This window comes from Thamnophis elegans, chromosome 5 (genome assembly GCF_009769535.1).
Source record: "Thamnophis elegans isolate rThaEle1 chromosome 5, rThaEle1.pri, whole genome shotgun sequence".
NCBI lineage: Eukaryota > Metazoa > Chordata > Lepidosauria > Squamata > Colubridae > Thamnophis > Thamnophis elegans.
Window position 1 is genome coordinate 53088952 of NC_045545.1, and position 20690 is coordinate 53109641.

At 38.7% G+C, this 20690-nt stretch overlaps 1 protein-coding gene across 1 annotated transcript; it reads right to left on the bottom strand.

Moving 5' to 3' along the window:
- Window positions 1–404: 404 nt before the first annotated feature.
- LRRN2 (leucine rich repeat neuronal 2) lies at window positions 405–2490 on the bottom strand. Its single transcript, XM_032218497.1, is given in 2 exon segments — window positions 405–1218; window positions 1221–2490. Coding segments are annotated over 2 exon segments (2004 nt in total). The 5' UTR covers window positions 2479–2490; the 3' UTR covers window positions 405–472.
- Window positions 2491–20690: the final 18200 nt, after the last annotated feature.

A 20690-nucleotide genomic window follows, 5' to 3' on the forward strand; every position in this document is an offset into this window, starting at 1 on the left:
AACAGGCTGCCAGAGAAGTCATAGCTGCCCGGAAGAGGCAGAGATGTTTGGAATTTCAAGCTGGATGCTTTCCAACTCAGGTTGTCTGCCTGTCTTTTCAGCAACTTTTCTTTCAATAAAAGTAGATTCTTTATCTGGATTGAGAGATACTATGTATTGGCCAAGCAACTCATGGTTTGGCTGGAAAAGGGACAACTTTTCCTATCTATCTTCCATATTCATGGTTTTCATACTTCAGTATTTTCTCTTTTAATCTGTATTTGGTAATTTTTTAAAGAATTCACCAGATGTTTTATTCCACCTTCTTGCAGAGGAAAAAAAAACCCTGCAGCCTTCACGATCCAACGATGATGCTTGTACCTCCATGGGCCGGAGTGTTCACCTTTCTCCCTTGATCCCACTGTTTGTAAAGTGGATATCTACATGAACTGAAGATGAGGCTGCTTTCCATGGCATACAGATTCCCTGGCTCCTAGACTGAAATTTGAAAGAACCTTAAACCATAGTTGCCTATGATGCTTATAGACATCACCAATATGCAGAGGAACAATACCATCAGGGCACCCTGCCTGCTTTCCAAGTATTGGTAGTGAGCCTCTTTAGTCCTGGCATTGACACAGGCAACCTTGGTCTGCAACTTTGCAAATGCTATATGAAGACAGGCCCAATATTCTGTATCATGGTGCAATCTTGTGATGTTATACATGTGGGTACCTGTTGGAATACGGGCTACATTTGTTAAGTCCAAGTTGGGGTTGAAACTGGACCAAGTGAGATTAGATGAAATGGTATTGAGATGAGGTTTCCATGAAACCAGGATATTGTAAGTCTGGACTTCCTCAATGATCAGCTCTAGCATGTCTTCACTAAAGGGAAAAGACCTATTTACTATTAGACTGATACTTCTGGTGTCAGCACCTATGAGATTTTGAGCCATACATGTATAGAGGCCTGCCTCTTGTACCGTGACCTTGCGAATCTCCATTGTCCCCTCAGAGTCCACTTTATACTTTCCATCTTCTGAGAATGGCAACAGCTTAAGACCTGATGGTGTAACCCAGTAGATCTCTGGTTCTGGTTCTGCTAAAGCCCTACAATGAAGAGAGATGTCTTCTCCATCTACCACATCTAAATGAGAAGGAAAGCTTTTGTCAGAGATGAGGGGTAAGCATCTGTCAGTCATTTCTCTGAAGGGGACATCACGTATATGTTTTCTTTTAGGTCTGGAGGTTCAGCACATAATGTGGATTGAGGCTCAATGAAGCGTATATGGTTCTCAGTACTATTGACCCAGCGGATGACACAATCACAGTGGAGGGGATTGCTGTGGATGCTTATCTCCTGCAGACTGGGGAGGGACTCTAGTGTTTGCTTATGCAAAGCACTTAGAGCATTGTTGTTGAGCATGAGAGTTTCCATCTGAGGGAGATGGTGGAAAGCACTGGGATGGATATAGGATAATTTAGGGTTGTTGGTCACGTCCAGTTTCGTTAGTTCAGGCAAGTTGATCAATGCAAATTTGTCAATAGAAACCAGCTCTTCCATATTGTTGAGTCCTAATTCCTTGAGGTGTAGCATGTTTGTGAAGTCACTCTGCTTAATCCTCGGAAGTGGATTTTTGTTCAGATCCAAGAACTTAAGCCCAGGAACTTGCTGCAATGCTCGCTTGGGAACACTGATCAGATTGTTATCATAAAAAGACAGACTCTCCAGATTTTTTAAGCCTACAAGAGCATAATCTGAAATCTCTCTCAGGTTCATTCCAGCCAGAACCAAACTTCTCAAGTTTGATAAAGCCCTGAAGTTCATATCCAGAATGGCATCTACTTTGTTGCCACCAATCATTAAGATCTCCAGACTGGGTAGTACTTGGAACCAGCGACTGTCAATTGTCCTTAAGAAGTTGGAGTTGAGATGGAGTCGAAGGAGATTTCCAAGTCCTAAGAAGGCTTGGGGAGAAATCCTGCGTATTTGATTGTGATTAAGATAAAGTTCCTGAAGATTAGCCAGGCTTGAGAAGCTGTTATCGGGAAGTTCAGCCAGCTGGTTTTCTTCCAAGTGAAGACTCAGCAATTGAGGCATATTCTTCAGGCCAAAGTCCAAAATGTCTGAGAAACTGTTCTGTGATAAATCTACCTCTGTCAGGTTTTTCAGATACTCCAGTTCACTCTGCTCGACCTTGACAATATTGTTGCTTTGCAAGAGAAGAATCTGTGTCCCCTCTGGCAATCTTTCAGGCACTGTGGAGATAAACAAATCATTGCAGTCAACTGTGGCGGCTTCCCTGTACACAGATCTGGGGGTATACCATGGTCTGATCTGGCAGACACACTGCAATGGACATTTGACCTTCCATGGCACAACAAGAATTGCAGTGGTGGTTGCCATACAGATGAGAAGCAAGTTCAATTGGAAGTGTCTCATTTTCAATGGGCAAGTGCAACTTCCATTCAAAGTAAATGCTTTCACAGGACACATCTGGAACCCAACATGAAGGCAAGTGGAAATAGACACTCCCTCGCCCCACTGACTTCTTCAGGAATCTCTGTGGTGACTGCAGGCAGTTCTACGCTAAAGGTAAGAAGCTTCTGCAACTGAAGAGTTCATAATGGAAAGAGCCGTAGTAGTTCTCCTCTCTAATCAGACGTTTGACTTTTTTTCTTCCATAAATGATTCATTTCTTCTTTTGCTTGTAACGTTGGGTTTTTTTCCCCTTCCTTACAGCTTTAACTGAAAGAGATTGGGAAAAGACAACTTTATTAGAAAAATGGAATATACATGTAACAACATATGAAAATCAAAACTTATTACCACATTCTGGGGGTAGCAGGAAGTTATAACATACATTTAGATTTAGGGTAGAGTTACTTGGACTCCTAAACCCAGGACCCATATGGAGTTTTTGGTACATATTTTTATGAAACCTGATTGAATTGGTTTGACCAAATTAGGAAGGTTAAATGCACTGTTGGACCAATAAAACCATACTTGGTTATCTTTTGAGGAGTTTATCTGCTCAACCAATAAGAATATTTTATTAGAAAAGCCATATGTAACTTTTGCCATATTAAATAAAAAGTACCCCTTACTTCTTCTGAGACATATACAACATATATCTTTTTCTAAATAGTAACTGCTAAAAATAGCTCTATCATAAATCATGAGTTAGGTATCATGCAGATAATCCTCAAGTATTGTACAGATACTCCTAAATTTACAACCATTTATTTAGCCACCATTCAAAGTCACAATGACACTGAAAAAGTGACTTATGACCAGTCTTCATATTTAATGATTATTGCAGCATCTCCACATGTGATCAAAATGCAGGTGCTTGACAACATATTTATGAAATTATAGCTTCCCAGGATCATGTGATTAACATTTGTGACCTTCCCCACTGGTTTCTGACAAGCAATCAATGGAGGAAGCCACAGAATAACAGTTGGAAGGGACTTTGGAGGTCTTCTAATCCAACTCTATACTATTTCAGACAAATGGTTGTCCAATCTCTTTTAAAAAACTTTCAGTGTTGGAGCACCAACAACTTCTGGAGGCAAGTCATTCCACTGATTGTTCTTACTGTCAGAAAATTTCTCCTTAGTTATAGGTTGCTTCTATCCTTGATTATTTTCCATTCATTGCTTCTTATTTGCTTTCTTTCTGGCAACCCTTTAGATATTGGAACACTGCTACCATGTCACCCCTAGTCCTTCTTTTCATTAAAGTAGACAATTCCAACAATGTTTTAGTCTCCAGTTCCCTAATGGTCTTTGTCCCTTTTCTCTGTCCTCTTTCTTTGTAGCGACCAAAACTGGGTGCAGTATTCCAAGTGTGATCTTACCAAGGCATTATAGTGTGATATTAACACTTCATGTGATCTTGATTCTATTCCTCTGTTAATGTAGCTTAGAACTGCATTGGGTTTTTTGGCAGCTGCAGCACACTGCTGGCTCATAGATCCCGCTCACAGTTACTAATATTGAGCCAGGGACCACTTATACTATACCTGGGCATTTGGTTTTTCTTACCTATATATAGAACTTTATTTTTTTTCACCACTTCAGATTCATTTAATGACCACACGATTCACTTAAGAACTGCAGTGATTCATTTAACAACCATGGCAAAAAAATTCATAAAATCTGCCATGATTTGCTTAACAACCATCTTATTTAGCAACAGAAATTCTAGTCCAAATTCTGGCCCATAAGTTGAGGATCACCTGTATTTTATCAGCAGCTTAAGGAGAGAAGGATAAATAGTATGTCCTGTACTGAAAAATATGGAGTTGCTAGTTGAAATTCAACTGTCGTCTTCAGATACACTTCTGTAATTACTTTGGATCTCTTGTAGATACAGTTTCTGAGAAGGGACGGAAGAAGAAATGGCTGGAAAATTACTTTCTTCCTATTTGCTAACTGGCATTAGTAGTCTTCACAAGAGACACATTCCAAACACTCCAAGGTGTTTTTAGTTTCACTTGTGAATAAGCTCTAAGACTCATGCAGGGATCTGTACTGTCCATTATTTTTTAACACCTTTTCCTACTGGCAACTGTATTTGAGGCAGAGAGTTGAACCTAGAAACAATTCAGTAGGATCTAGGCAGGCATAGGAAAAGATGCAAGTGACAGATGGGCCACTGGGTCAGCTCTACCATTAGTCAGGTTGAGATAGCTGCATTAGATGTAGATGTTGAGTATGAATGTCAAGTGAGAAACAGCAGTGCTCTCACCTAGTCATTTCCACTTTGTGCTGTCTGAAGACAGCAATGAAAGTGGCCTTTCACTTTCTGTTAATCTAGTTAGAATTCTCAGAACGAATGGAGGAAGCTGTTGCATCATGAGTAATGAAATGTTAGTAGGTTCTTTACATAGAAATGGAAGCCGTGGAACCTCTAATTTATCTTTTGCAGCAAAATGTTTTTGTCTAATCCTGCTCTGCCAATCCCAAAAAGGACTACCATAAAGCATTCCTAGGAAAGATCAGCAAAGAATGCTGGAAGGATACCAAGAGTATATAATACCAGCAAGACAAACCAAGGCAGTAAGATCATCCCATCTGCCTAGCTGGAGCAAGCAGGCATCTATGTTGGACAGCAGCAAAAGAGGAATTTTCTGGAGGTGGGTGATCATTTTAGTAACAAGAACACTAATAACAAAGAGAACCTGTTAGAATATTTATGACTGGAGAGACATGATAACAAGGTCAGCCAATGAATAGGCATAGCAACTAAGTCAGCCAATGGGAGCTTAAACAGATCTGAGTCTGTGCTGAGAATTCAAACTGAAACAAGACTGATCTCTGTCTGCTCTGAACTCTGAAATGAAGCCAACTATTCTCTCCTGCTTGTGTGTTCTGCTTGTAACTTCTACCACATTGAAAGAATCTACTATTGGTATTGTACGTTTATTCATCTGTTATTATGTATATAAAGAAGTTAATGAATCCCGCTGAATCAGTTATCTGTGTGTGCTTTCTGGATTTGATTTTTTCTGCAACAAACTCTGACAGAACCTTTCATATTGTGTAAGAGAAAGCAATGCTAAACTACGTTTGCATTTTACCAAAAAAAAACACATGGATAGAAAATATAAATGATCAATGATATAATGCCAGATGATGGGACTTTGGGTCAAATGGCACTCAATGTACTACTGAGAAAAGGAGGTAAGGAGCTTTTGGAGTTCTAAATGAGGTTTATGATGTTGGTAGGCTAAAGCTAAAGGCTAAAGCTTCCAGCTGCTGAGGTTGCCATGCAGAAAACGAAAATCCAAAGCTGCAAAGTTAGAATTACAGGGATCAGAGAACTTAAGAGGTGTGAATACAGAGAAGCTCAACACAGTGAAAAGTGAAGTGAATCAGCCACACATTGATGTCATAGGCAATCCTATGATAACCTCATTTGCTAACAAAGCCTTCCCACCACTAAACAATATCTTATAATATGTCCATCATTTAACAGACTACCCAGAAGTCAAATTGACTATATTATAAGTGCAAGGAGGTGGAACAGCTCAGTTATAACAGCAAAGATGTTGCCAGCGGCTGCTTGTGGAGCAGATCACAAAATCATTGCTCTGAACTCCTGAACTTTATTGATAGAAAACCAGAAAAAGTGTGGAATAAACTTAAAGAAATTGTTAAGGATGATTGTGAAAAATAACTCCCTGAGAGCTAGACATAGAAAAAGCAAACTTTTGTATCAGAACAAATAGTGGAAATTGTCAAGAGAATAAAAGTGGAAGTCAAGAAATATAAAGATCTTAGGAAGGAAATTATCAAAGAATTTTACAGAGCTGTTAGAGGAGACAAGAAACAATGTTACAATGAGATCTATAAACACATTGAATATGGAATATGACTTTGGAAAACAAGGAAAGTCTTCCAAAAGATCGCCAAACTCAGAAGGCTCCACCCTCAAATTGATATGATAAAAGTTGCCAATAAAGTAATTAAATTAAAGATCAAGCAAAATTGGAAACACTATTTTGATATTCTATCCAGTACAGATGTCAAATTCCAACATACTTTAGAAGATATTTCCTATTTATAGGAAACTTTGGTATTAGAAAATGAGGTTAGATTATTGGAAAGATAAGGAACTGAAGGAATACTTTAGAAAAACGCAAGAACAATAGATGAAAAACTAATAGACCCAAAATATGTTAACAAAATAACAGGGTCCTGACTAACTTGGAAGATGTTAGTCTGCATATCAATACTAAAGAAAGCAATCTTGACAAGTATGCAAATTATTGCACAATATTCTTCATTTTATATACTAGCAAATAAAATCACCCAAGACAGATAAGAGTTCTACATGGAAAGGGTGACATCAAATGTTCAAGCTGGCTTTAGAAAAAGCTGAAGAATAAGAGACATTTTTATTACTTTATTACTTTATTGAATTTATTTATACCTTGCCTTTGTTATTTTTTACAAATAACTCAAGGTGGTAAACATATCCATCACACCTTCCTCCTTCTCTTTTCTTGACAACAACATTCTGTGAGGTGGGTTGGCCTCAATTCTGTGAGGTGGCAGACAGAGAGTGATTTTAAAATGAGAGGAAGAATATAAAAAACCTGCAGTATGCTGATCGTGAGCTTAAATGGACTCCAGAGGATGGTAGCGGACAGGAAGGCCTGGAGGAATGTTGTCCATGGGGTCGTGATGGGTCCAGAGGTGAGTTTCTGCCAGTTCACCCTGGAGCAGCCAAACCAGTAGTGGTGGTGGCAGAAGGCTCCACCTACCCATCCGGATGTTTCTGCGCAAGCATGCATGCGTGCAGAGCAAACCAGTAGTAAAATAAATTGAAACCTACCACTACATGGGTTGGACACGACTTCGCAACTAACAACAGCAATGCTGATTATATTACTCTGACAGCTAAAAGTGTAAATAATCTGCAAGTTCTAGTAATGAAAATCAAGGAGCATAGTGTAAATATGGGCTACAATTAAACAACAAGAAGTTCAAATTACTGCAAGTATAGCAAGCAGCCTTAGAATTGACAATAAAGATATTAAAGCACTAGGTAACTTCTGTTTTGGATCCATAATCAACAATAAAGGAACCATCAGTCAAGAAATACACCACAGACTACCACTTGTAACATAGTAAAGAAGCCCTTAGAAATGGTACTTAGGTAAGATGACATGTCCACAGATCAGAATTGTCTAAGCAATTATTTTCCCTGTGATATTCTATGGAAGCAAACACTGGTTTTCAAAGAAGCAGAATATTTGAACTTTGCGATTGAAGAAAACTGAGAATACATTAAAAAAATAAAGCAATCCAGAACCACACAATCAAACTACCACATCTTTAACACATGATCCAAATACCTAGCTCTCTGGAGAGGTCTAAAATGCTGGGAAAGGTGAAGACAAGAGTTAAAGGGGACAACACTTGTAGGGTGCCAGTTACAGCAGTGATGATGCTCAGTTGGAAGACCTGAAGGGTAAGGTTCGGAACAGATAATCTTGAAGAAAGTCTAGGGAGTCAATAAGAGTTAACACCATTTTGATGACAATAATCATCAACCAAATGATGCTTCTCTTACAAGCAAATATATTAAAAAGATCTCTATATAGAAACTCACGGACAAGCCTGGAAAGTCCTCTTGGATACCTAGTATACTATGGAAAAAATATCAGCACATAAACTGAAACAATTTCAATAAAATAGTAATTTATGTTGTGATTTAATCTGTGTTGGATCACTTTTATATATCAAGGGAATGAAGAAATCTTTTTATTTATGTTTTTCCTTTGAAAGAGGAAAATATATTGTTTTCTAGTGTCTTGATAGATTTAAGGCAGAGGAAAAAAAACTTCATCCAGAGTGGGAAAGAAAATTGAAGGTCCATCACAATGGATGTGAAAATCAATACAGCAACCCCTTCCTTAATACAATTACTCTGGGAGATATAATAAAAAGCAAAGGCTGGCCAAAAGCCAAGGCATAAATGCATAGGATCAATTTTGGTGCACAGACCACAGCAAGATACTGGCATCTAATCTTTACTTAGACATCCTTTACAAAATGAGTGATTTTTAAAAAAAAAAAAGCATTAAAAAGCATTCAAAATGTTACCTTGGAAAACCATGCCCCTTATTCATTTAATTTTCCCAAATGCATAGCAGGTGACAAATCACAGATCAACAGCAGCAGCTGGAAAATCTAGGAAGGAAGACTTGACATTGTTACTATGCCCTGGTTCTCCTTTGCTCCTGAAAACCTTCTAAGGAGGAGACATGAGGCAGTCAGCAAATAATTTAGCATGCTTCTCTTTGCCAAACTATTTTTAAGCCAGGTTCACAGGAAAGGAGTCCTGGAGATGTAGTTGGGTTTGTAAAGTGATGGAAAGAAGAAGGGGGGGGGAGGTAACAATTAAAGGAAAATGCTTGAGAATGCTCAATATATGTAATTGAGTCTGAAAAAAAATATGACCATCTTCACAGTATATCATGAAGATTGAAGTGATTTATATTGGCTAGTGCTTTTGGACTAATTGAACTACAGCAGCGTTGGTGAACCTTTTCGACACTGTGTGCTGAAACGAGAACGTATGCGCGGGGAGCGGCGGAAATCAAAAGAGCAGCTCCTTGGCATGCATGTGCACACTGGGAAGCTGAGCTTTTGGTTTTCCAGTAGGTGCATGCACACTCGTCATCTGGTCTTCCAGTTTCTGGCACACTTGAGCACTTGAGAAGACCATGGCCAGTGTGCATGTATGCTCCAGAAACCAGAAGCTCAGCTTCCCAGCACACGCATGTGACCCAGGGAGCTGGTCTTCTGGTTTCTGGCACTCCTGCATGCACAAAGACTGGCTGGCTGGTTCGTATGTGCGTGCCGGAACCCAGAAGAGCAACGGGCGATGGCTGGCATGCCCAGAGAGATGGCCACTTCTGGCACACATGCCATAGGTTTGCTATCAGGGCATTATAGTGTAAAAAGATAACATTTTGTTTAAAAGCTTTAAGCTGATTTGGGGGATTTAAAAAGCAGATCTGGGTTTGTGGCTATCCTGTCAAGTTTTTTTAATTTCCCCATTTCTCTGCCCCCTGCATTATTCTCGCTGCATCACCATGATATTTCTTTCCTCCTTATCACTTCCTTTTCAGATGTGTTCACAGTAGGGGGTTGATATCACATAAAAAAAGACTGCTAATGTATCACAGGCATTTTTAAAAGGCCCCTTTTCATCAAGACTTGATTGTTTCATTTACCTACCGGTATGATGCTTCAGGAAAATTAGTATTATGGCAAGGGAAATCTAGGAAACAAGTGAGCAGATTGCTGGTAATGTAGTGCTTTGAACGAAATACTTTTGATGAGATAGAGAACATGTACGGGATGTTGGGTTGCATTACCTAAGAGGACATGTAGTTGAATATGCTTCAAGGCACTAATTTTAAATTGACATGTAGCCAAACAAATATACAAATTTATTATTAATCTCCAATAGAGCAACTACTCCAAACATTTCCTTTAATAGTAACAATTGTGAAAACGAAAATGTCATATCAAAAATATTGATACATGCAAAAGACCCCAGCCACTATGGGATCAAAACGTAGTCTAAGTGTATGGCGATGGATTCAGTTCAAGGAGTTTGGAAAATGTGGATAAAATACAATAATTCTTCCAATTTAATCTAAAGTTAGTTTACTTGGGAATATTTTTTTGTCATTTTGAATGGTTTTTAAACACATGCTTTTAGACCTTTGATAAATAGAGATCATGAAATAAGGACCTTAAAAAGACAATTGTTTTCCTTTAGAAAAGTTAATTGAATAATTCTGGCTCAAGCTAAGTAAAGCAGAAGTTTTCCTAATGCCTCATAAATAGGATTTAATGGAGTTTCCTTGAGATGACTGCATCTCTTTATTTAATCATCCAGCTACAATGAGGCTTGGACAGTTGTATAGAAACCCAAATACATCCACCAAGATGCTGTAAAAATTCAATATACCTTCTTTGCAACACACACACACACACCACACACACACAAAATATGTGGAAGAAAGCAGATATACTGATGGAAAGGCTGACTGGGTCTGTTTTTGCAATATTTCTTGATCTATTAAATACATACATTTTCATTCAAAGAGAGGCACTTCATTTGCACTCCCATTTATTGTGGGGAAAAAAACTACCAAAAAGCTTGGTTCATCCTATAATTTAACTAGAAGTGCAGTTCATTTCATCATAGTGGAGAAGGCTGTAATAAATTGCAAATCTATGTCTGTTCACTTGGCTGTTCTGGTGATATGGGCAAGCTGAATGGTTCTACTTTCCTAGTTTCTTGAGGCAATTTATCATTATGTTGGATTTGGACCACTCCTCTTCAATCAGAGAACAGTCTCTGTGCTATAAATACTTGGCTATTTTGCCACTACCTGAATTTAACTCTGTCCAACTTCTCCTCCTGAGCAGTCTACTGCTTATTTCACTTATGTTGGGCACAAATCTTAATCTGTCTTCTCTATTACTTCTCCAGACTAGTAGGGAGGATCAATGAAACATCTTAAAAGTTGCACAAGAGTGAATGGCATGACTTCGCTGAAGAGACAAACCACTTATATCACAAAAATAAAAAAGTTTAAGGCTGTCCATTATTTCTTTAGTTTTTCCTTTTCTATTTTTTGTCCCAAAGCCTATGTATAGGAGATTATTATACCCTTTTGGGTATACATTTTTCCCCCCATAAAGGAATCTTAGGAAAAGGCTCAGTGCTTTACATTTTCTACATTCTCCCTTAAATTTATTGGTTAAGCATTGATCAGCCGCTCCAGTGGGAAAAACACAGAAACCAGCAAGGCTTTCCTCATCTGAAAACCAGGCAGCTTCTACCTTGTCAGTGTAAAAAAGAGAATATATGCTTGACTTTTTGAGAAAGCCTTTCAATGTACTATACAATGTTCTGATGTACTTGTTCCTTCAAACCTTACCTTTCAAATTTACTTCCTTTTACTTTTTTGAATGTCCATAATGAACTGCTACGTTTAGCAGATCTGGGCTGCAAAAATTCAGACAATTTGTAGATGGCAGCCAAATTAAATTTTTCTATATTCCTCTATTACTAAATAATGATATTATAGATTTTTGCAGCTCATATCTAGTTGCCATATCAGGTTATTGTGAGATTTTGTGAATCTGCTTCTACATGTAAGATGATGCTGTGCGTGATTTCAAGCAAGCATGGAGGTTGGCATATCCAGCCGGCTTATTATAGGTCATAGTTTCAGAGATCTCATCTTAATTGTATTAACCTTGCAGGAACATTGCTTTTGCACAAGAGACAATCCAGTTACCCTCCTCATTGTACCTCTGCTGCTTGTCATGTCAGATAATTCACAGTGTTGAAGGAGCTTTATATTGGTTCACATACGAAAACACTCTTCTGGTGTTAGATGATGGCCAATATGAGACTGAGAAAGAAAAAGAAGAAAAGCAGGTACAAGGCAGGGGAGGGTGACAGTTGAGAAGCAGAAAAATAGCAAGGTAGGAATCCAGCCCAGCACGCAAAGCTTGCCCAACTTCCATATGCCAACTTCACATGGCTGAAGGCTAGTTATAACAATAGCACTGAGACTTGTATACCACTCCATAGTTGTTTACATCTCTCTCTGAGTGGTTTACAGAGTCAGCATATTGCCCCCAACAATCTGAGTCCTCATTTTACTGATCTCAGAAGGATGGAAGGCTGAGTCAACCTTGAGCCAGTCAGGATAGAACTCCTGGCTGTGGGCAGTGTTAGTTTGCAATACTGCATTTTAACCACTGCACTGCCAGAGCTCCTAGTTATGCTTTGGTATCAAGGCCTTCAGAATCAACAGAATCCAAAACGCTGCTGATAGTTTCTCCAATGAAATGGCTTTTTCACGCCTTTTCTAGCATCTCCTACAATTCCCAAGTTTCTCCAAAAATGCTTTGTCCTTCTAGGGCAGTGGTAGTCAACCTTATCCCTACCGCTCACTAGTGGGCATTCCAGCTTTCATGGTGGGCGGTAGGGGTTCTGTCCGATACTGAAGCACTTTCCTTTTTTAAAATTTAATTGACTTAAAAAAAATTCATAGCATTATTTAAAAATTTTCATTAGGTTTTCATAAAGTCCCCATTACTGTGGAACCGGTGGGCAGTTAGAAAATTTTACTACTAACAGAGATACAAAAGTGGGCGGTAGGTATAAAAAGGTTGACTATCCCTGCTCTAGGGATTGCATCTATTATTACATCTATCCTAATGTGTCTGATGAAGAGAGCTGTAGCTCATGAAAGCTTCTGCCTTAATAACACTTACCAGCCCAAAAGGTGCTACAAGACTTATTTTGATTTTCTACCTCCATCCTTCTAGAACATAGAAGAAAATATGAGAGGTAAAAGGGAAAGAGGAGATCAATCTGACAGAAAATCTGTTCTGCTAGTAAACAAATACAGCAAATGCTTCTCTGGGTTCTCCAAGAATGTCCAGGCCACAATGGTCTACACCTTGCAACAGGTCAGCTCCAATTTGAGGGGTCTCTGGAGAAGTATTTCAGTACCTCTGCATGTAATGCTCAGTAATTGATTAAAAACGGTGGCAGAAGGCTTGAAAGCAGCACAGTCAGAAATACAAAGCTCATGCAGCTAGACTTGGTAGCTTTGCTGTTTTAATTACTTCACTGTGCAATGAAGTAAAGTGGGCACAGCATTGTGAGAGAATCGAAGGATCTGCTAGGGTCCCAACATTTGCCCAGGGATGCTGTGTGCAATGTGCTAGAACCAGGTCTACTCATAGACATGAATAATTTGCATATTTAAACAGCTGAAGAAAAACTTTTTTCCATGTTAAATTTTGTTACTGTTATTTCAGGGACATGCATCAGATCTCCTTAGGAAAATGCAATTCTGGTGATGTATTTTTGAATATTGAGAAAACAGGGCCCAGAGTAATTCTTATAGGCTAAGAACAAAATTGTAAGAAAATTAATCTTCCTCTCTCCCAAAAAAGTTTGCCTGCTTTAAAAAGTGGGAAGATAGAGACAGTTTCATTTTCTTTAATCTATTAACTTTTCTGTCATCTTGAGTGTTGTGTTTACAGTATTGCCATATGTGGAAATATAGCAAACATATATCTCAAATATTGGCAGAACCATTTCTGAAGACTACCAAAGTTTTATATTATGAAAAAATAAAATAAACCCAGGCTAAAGAATGGAATGTCTGAAAGAGGCTCTTGTTTACATATTGGGGGATTTATAAAGGTTTCAATAAATCTGAAAGTCAAATTTTACAGAACTGTTTAATACAGATAGTTATATTTGTTCATTGATGTGAAGGCTGTTGGATGTGCCCATAGTACACTAATGTTAGATATATACATGTTTCATTGTCAGTGTCTTAGCACTAACTCAGTAGTAATTTAATAAACTATGAAGAGCCTGACATGGCTATTCATTGTCAATTCTTTAGCTTTTCTATTTTTATGCTTTAATTTTCTTATAAGATGCCCACAAATTAGAAATCAAATGAATGAATGAATGACTGTGCAGACATAAACTGGGCAGTAGGTTTCAGATATTGGCAAAGGTTAAAGCCCATGGTTAATCACTGCCAAAGGGATGATTTCAAAGGAGCTGATTCTATGACTTGTCTATTCCTTTGGCTGTTATTCAACAGGACAACACCCAAACCTGATACCCTACAAAGATTTTGGACAATAATTATTATAGTCATCTGGAAAATGTAATAATCCTTGGAAAAGAGTAGATTAGTGAAGGCCATTTTGAGAAAATATAATGGTATTTGTGATTCTGCATTCTTTATTTATTATACACTGTAAATTGCTTTATGAAAGCCTAGACTGGCTCGTATATGGTGGGCTGTTTCTTGGATAGCTGCATTTCAGAAATTTAGTTTAATATCTATTGATATTGATGCTTATTGACATTTTATTCCAATTGCTATTCTCCTCGTGTATTGACTTAGAATTGTAATATTTTTATTGCTAGATAATTCTTTTATAGTTTGTTTCCTTAATTTTTGTACTATTGAATTAATTTTGATATATTAACCAGTCTGATATGCCTTTTAGAAAGAAAAGGCAGATTAAATATTACCATGAAAAAGAAATATATGGATGGAATTTATATTAAAAATGCTTTTTAATAGAATACATAATATGAATGAAGGCGTTTCTATTCCTTTAACATCACATTTGGGCATTATTTTCTGAATTATATTTGTAGCTTCATGGTTTAAATATGTAATATTGTTCTATGCAACTACATTGAAGAGGAATTGCAGGTGCAGGTAAATAACGGAACTATGCACCAACTCTCTCTGGAGAAGTATTCAGAGATAAAGATGAAAAATCACCAAAACTTTGGGAGGTGGTATCTCAGAATCCTGCAAGTCAGGATTGCCAGGCTGAGTTGTACTTTTTCCTTTCTAAGGCATAGTGGGGACCTTGGACTCAATCTCTTTCCAACACTGACTGGAATGGGCCCCAGAGAAAAGAAGAGAATCACCAAAACACTGGGCTTCCCATTGTTAATTCCATGAACTAGTCCAGAAGGATACCAAGATTGATGGTACTGAATATTGCTGAAAGGTCAAGGAGGATCAGGATGGATGCACTATCCTCATATGAATACACTAAAGGTCATTGGAAAGCATGATCAATGCCATTTCAGCACTATTATCCTTAAACTTAATCACCCACAAGCTGGATTACTGTAAAATGCTCTACATGGCTGCTCTCAAAGAAGATTCAGATGCTGCAGCATGACCAGAATGCAGTGGGGCAAGCAATTTTGGATATTTCACAATAAGACCATATACTACAACTATTCCACAAACTGCAGTGGCTTCCATTGCGCTTCTGGATATAATTCAGACTGCTGTTTATCATCTATGGAGCCCCACATAATTTTTATAAGGCCACAATTAACAATCCACAACAACCCATCACTCAACCACGTAAGACTTCATGTGGCTGAGTGAGCCATTTTTCAATTGTGGATTGTTAATTGTGGTCTTATTGATAACAGGTGGTATGCTTTCTCTTTTTACTTCAGGCATATGATATATTATAGAGTGGTGAGCTTTTTGGGATGGTATATAATTTAGACTATTTTGTTACTGGTTTTAATCTTCTGTAAGCTGCCAAGATCGACCTGATGAGATGAGTAATTAGATATGTCACTTAAATAAATAAATAATAAACAAACAAATAAATATTCTTTTGTGTTTTATCATATGGAGGATTAGACCATCAGTACAATTAATAGATTTATTTATTGCTTTATCCCTTTTTTAATTCAAAAGTGGAATTAAAGAGTGAGTCAACAGTACACTTCATAATTAATTGATTCTTTTTTCCCTTGTTCAGCAATGTTGATCTGCACAATTCAAAATCTAGGCATTGCTGGAGAAGCATGATGGGTTAAGACAATATAATCCATTGTTCACCCCAATTTGTTCTGTAGTCAGATGACTAGACTTGTAAGCACCGATCTAAGTGTTTCTGTCAGGGAAAGAGGAAGAGCAAATTAAGGAGAAAAGTGGATTGAATCGTTTAGAAATGGGTGACCAGCTAAAGAACCCATTTCTGAACAGTCTGTCCAAAAGAATACCAAAACAGGAAGTACAGTAAATTGGAATAATAACAAGTGCACTATTTAAATTTTTTTTGTCTTTTTTCTATAGCCATGACTGAGGAAGCAAAAATGCTGTCTCTTTAAGAAAGACAGTGGCTCTAGTTTTAAACTCATGGGTACAGTAAGCCGTTAAAACTACTTGCACTTTCTTCTCTCTTAAATTCTACCAGGTACCCCTGCCTGAAAGCAAGCAAGAGAGAATGTACAGATTGTGAATAGTGGTTTGTAGATATCAATAGTATAGGCTCCCTTTTGGTTCCTACACAAATCCAGCCATGCCTAGCAAGATACACAGACTGCACTCCCAGTACACTTAACACTTTCAGATTGGATTTTATTGCTAGACATATGCTTGCTTCTCTTTTTCCTGATCACTCAGGTTTTGATTTTTCTACCACTGTAATATGAAATGCACTGTACTTGGCTAGTTAGAGAGCACTCTCTGGATTTTACTTACAGGTGCATACCAAACTATTGTTGCATCTCTATTGGAAAAATCAGGGTTTTCTAGGTTGGAATTTTTAGGCAGAATTCTTCATTACAAATTGGGATTATCCTGGTCAATCCAGGACAGTCATCAGAAATAAAAATTCTATCCAAATAATCCATATTTCTTTCTATTTAGTTCTCTTTAGGACCATGATGGAGAACCTATGGCACGGTGGGCCAGAGGTGGCACGCGGAGCCATTTCTGAGGGCACGTGAGGTGTTGCCTTGTCAACTCCAGTGTGAATGCGCGAACTGGCCAGATGATTTTTGCCCTTGATTTTTGGCCGTTTTTCTCCCTTGTGCAATGTGGAAACCGGACGTTTGGGAACAGACTTCCAATTTGCGCATTGGGCTGTTTTTCGCCCTCCGGATGCTTCAGGCAAGCCTCCTGAAGCCTCTGGAGGGTGAAAAACCATCCAACACACAAACCAGAAGTTCAGGAATAGGCCGTTTCTGGCCTCCAGAGGTTTTCTGGGGGGTGGGAGAGGCCATTTTTGCCCTCCCCAGGCTCCTAGAAAGCCTCTGGAGCTTGGGGAGGGCAAAAAATGGACCTACCGATCCACTGGAAGTCAGAAAATGAGCCGTTTCCAGCCTCAGGAGGGGCTCCGGGGGTGGGAGCATTTTCACCCTTCCCAGGCTCCATGAAAGACGTGCGCCCATGCACGGGACAGAGGGGGCATCATATGCACAGGGGGCATGGTAGGGGGCATTAAACTATGGGGGTGGGCATCCAAGTGCGAAAGATAGTGAATGTGTGTGCTTTTGGCACCCAAGGCGAAAAAGGTTTGTCATCACTGCTCTAGGAAGAGTCTGGGTTACCAGCATAAGAGGAAAAGCCCTAGGATACTGCTAACCATCCTTGAAGAGCATTCAGAAGTTACAGCTGCTGCAAAGTGCAGCAGCAAGGGTAGTTTTGGGCCCCCCAAAATGGCCCCTGTGACACCATTGCTCTTGAGATGCATTGTTACCAGTCTGCTTACAGGTGCAATTCAAGGTGTTAGTGAACACCTTTAAAGCTCTTCATGGCATGGTCCAGATTAGTTAAGAGACCATCTTACCACACTGGGATTAGACCCATACTACTTATGCCAACAGAGGAGGCATGCTGCGGGTATTGTCAGCCTGGCTGGTGGGATCCAGGATGAAGGCCTTCCGTGCTGTTGCTGTTGCTCCTGCCCTATGGAACATCTTACCTCCCCAATGTGAGGTTGACCCCAACCCCCCTATCTTTTTGTAAGGGCCTAAAGATGTGGCTTTGTCAGTTAGCTTGGAGCCCCTGCCTATCTGTCTTTGGTTTTAATGTTTGTTTTTAATTTTTTAATGTTTTAGCTTATATGTAACTGTAAGCCACCTAGAGTTATCTTATGGTAAGATAAACATCCAATAAATTTTATAAACAAACGAACAAACAAATACTGGGCTAAATCCAGTGGTGAGATTCAAAGTTTTTACTATCGGTTCTGTGGGCATGGCTTGTGGGCATGGTAGGGGAAGGATAGTGCAAAATCTCTATTCCCTCCCCACTCCAGGGGAAAGTTACTGCAAAATCCCCAATTCCTCCCAATCAACTGGGACGAGAGGCAGAGAATAGATGGGGGTGGGGCCAGTCAGAAGTGGTATTTACAGGTTCTCCAAACTACTCAAAATTTCCGCTCTGGTTCTTCAGAATCTGTCAGAACCTGCTGAATTTCACATCTGGCTAAATCTTTATAGTATCAAGCATTCTCTTTGCAATAGTATCAGGTCATTTGTTTCTAGGAAGTTTGCCAACCTTTCCATGCAAAGTTATTTGACGAACTGCAATGGATGGGTCTTGAATTTGTCCACTTCTAAGATGACTCAAACCTAATTACTTATTCCATGCAAGCAGAACTTCACCCCTCAGACTTATATGGTTGATTATATGAAGAGGTAATTTGGGGAAACAGTGGAGAAATGGGGTATTTTCTGTTTACAGTTTTTCTGTTGCAATTAGTCTTTTCCCAAACTGCCTTTTATCCCATAAGGATTTTTTTTAAAGGAAAAGGCTATAAAAATATGGTTCCAATAATAGAAATTACTGAAATAATAATAATAAAAAGATTATGTAAGCAAATAGCTTCAGTGGCCTGAAAAATAAGAAGGAGTATGAATAGGTAAGAGTTGGGAGAGGGAGAGCTGAGTGAAAGATGTTGTAGTTTATCCCCCATCCCATAAGCTACAAAAGTGCAGTACTAAAATAACAGAAGAAATCTCAGTTGACATTGATAACATATTATAGTCCAAATTGCAATATGATCTAAACAACATCTTTAACCAATCTAGGGAAGTCTTCTATGCTTCATATATTAATGAGCTAACTCTGTGGAGCTTCATTAATCAGGAGACCTTTTACATGTCCCAACAGGCATGTTGGGAAAATGCAGCTTCCAGACAGAGGGTTCCTAGTATAGTCTTTCAAAACACACTGTGTAATTATTCTTTTTCCTCCTTCATAGTAGATTTTAAGAGAAGCTGACTCCAGTCCCCCAAAAGAGAAAGAAATCATGAGAAAAAGGTAAGATGGCTGTTAATGGAAAACAATGGAATCTAGAGTGCCTCTAAATTGCTATGAATTATGCAAGGATATCACACATTAAACTCTTACCACTTTTTTCATGCTAATAGGTATGAAAATGAGCTTTTTGAATAGAGTAAGTACTGAAAAAAAAACAAATATGAAGTAAATTATACAAGAAAGCCATACCATTTCCTTGACTACATTTTACCTCAGGTTATTATGATGTATAATTATCATTTCCAGGATCACAAGGACAATAAAAGAGTAAAGAATATTATATGCATCATATGTTGGAGGAAGGAGAAAGGCACATGCCTGTATAGAAAACCCATTGAGATCCCTTCTTGTTTTTGCTTCTTCTTCAACCTTCACTGGGATGCTGATAATCTTTCAAGTTACAAAAATCTGTCCTACACAAATGAGAGCCCTGAGTCGGGCAGGATTATTTCCATTGCTAACATAAAACTGGGACAGGAGACATGTTGGTCGTCATTTATTAGTTCCGCAGTCTAGAATAGAGTCTGCCTCATTATTTCTTAATTAGAAGCCAATGAAGCCAGGAGATAGCATGCAAAGTCATTTACTTTTTATTGCACCGCACCACAGACTGGCTTCAGGGAGAGGAATCAGGAAGCCCCATCTGAACAGGGAGAATCAGAGGAGGCATTTATGAGCCAGTTTTAATGTCTCAACCACTGGGATGTATTGCACCATGGAGAGAAAGAAAATAAACTGAAGAGAGGTAGAGTGTTCATTTTGAAGTATTACAGAAGAACTGAGCACTCTTAACATTTATACGAGGGAGTAGGAATATCAATCGGCTTCCTTCCCCTCCTCCTTATAGCTTTTCTAGGTGAATAAATATTCTTATTTATCTGATTTCCTAACTTCAAAGCATTTAGAGCCACAGTTCATAGTTTTGATGTGACTGGTCCGTCCTCTTACATCCAATCCCTGAAGAGAAGATCATAAACTATATATAAAAAAACCTCTAGCTCTTGCCTTCCTATCATTGATTATAAGTCTTTTTAAATGTGATCAACCATTTTTTCCCTGAAGCCATTGCAGATCATGTTTTTCATGAAAAGCACATACTGAACTGGTAAAGTGGAGACTGTTTGTCTGGAGCCTCATATAACTCAGATTACCGATTTCTGAATCCAAAGCATGATTATGGGAGATCCATACCAAGAGAAAACCCATATCAAATATATTTGGGGGTGGGATTCAGGAGAAGAGCCTACTCTGCCATGGCTCCTGTCCTTTGGAACATATCTCCCCTGCCCCCGGGGGAGACCTGCACAGACCCTTCTGACCCAAAAGGGCCTGAAGACCTGGCTCTGCCAGCCCGTTTGGGACCCCAAATAGCAGGGTATCACTCTGGAGCTTGTTGGGCAATTGAGGGAAGTCCCCATCTCTCCTCATGGTCTTTGTGCTCCTTTCTTCCGACCCCTAACTTTTAATAGTAAATTTTAGTATAACTTTGCTTATTGTGATTTATTGTGAT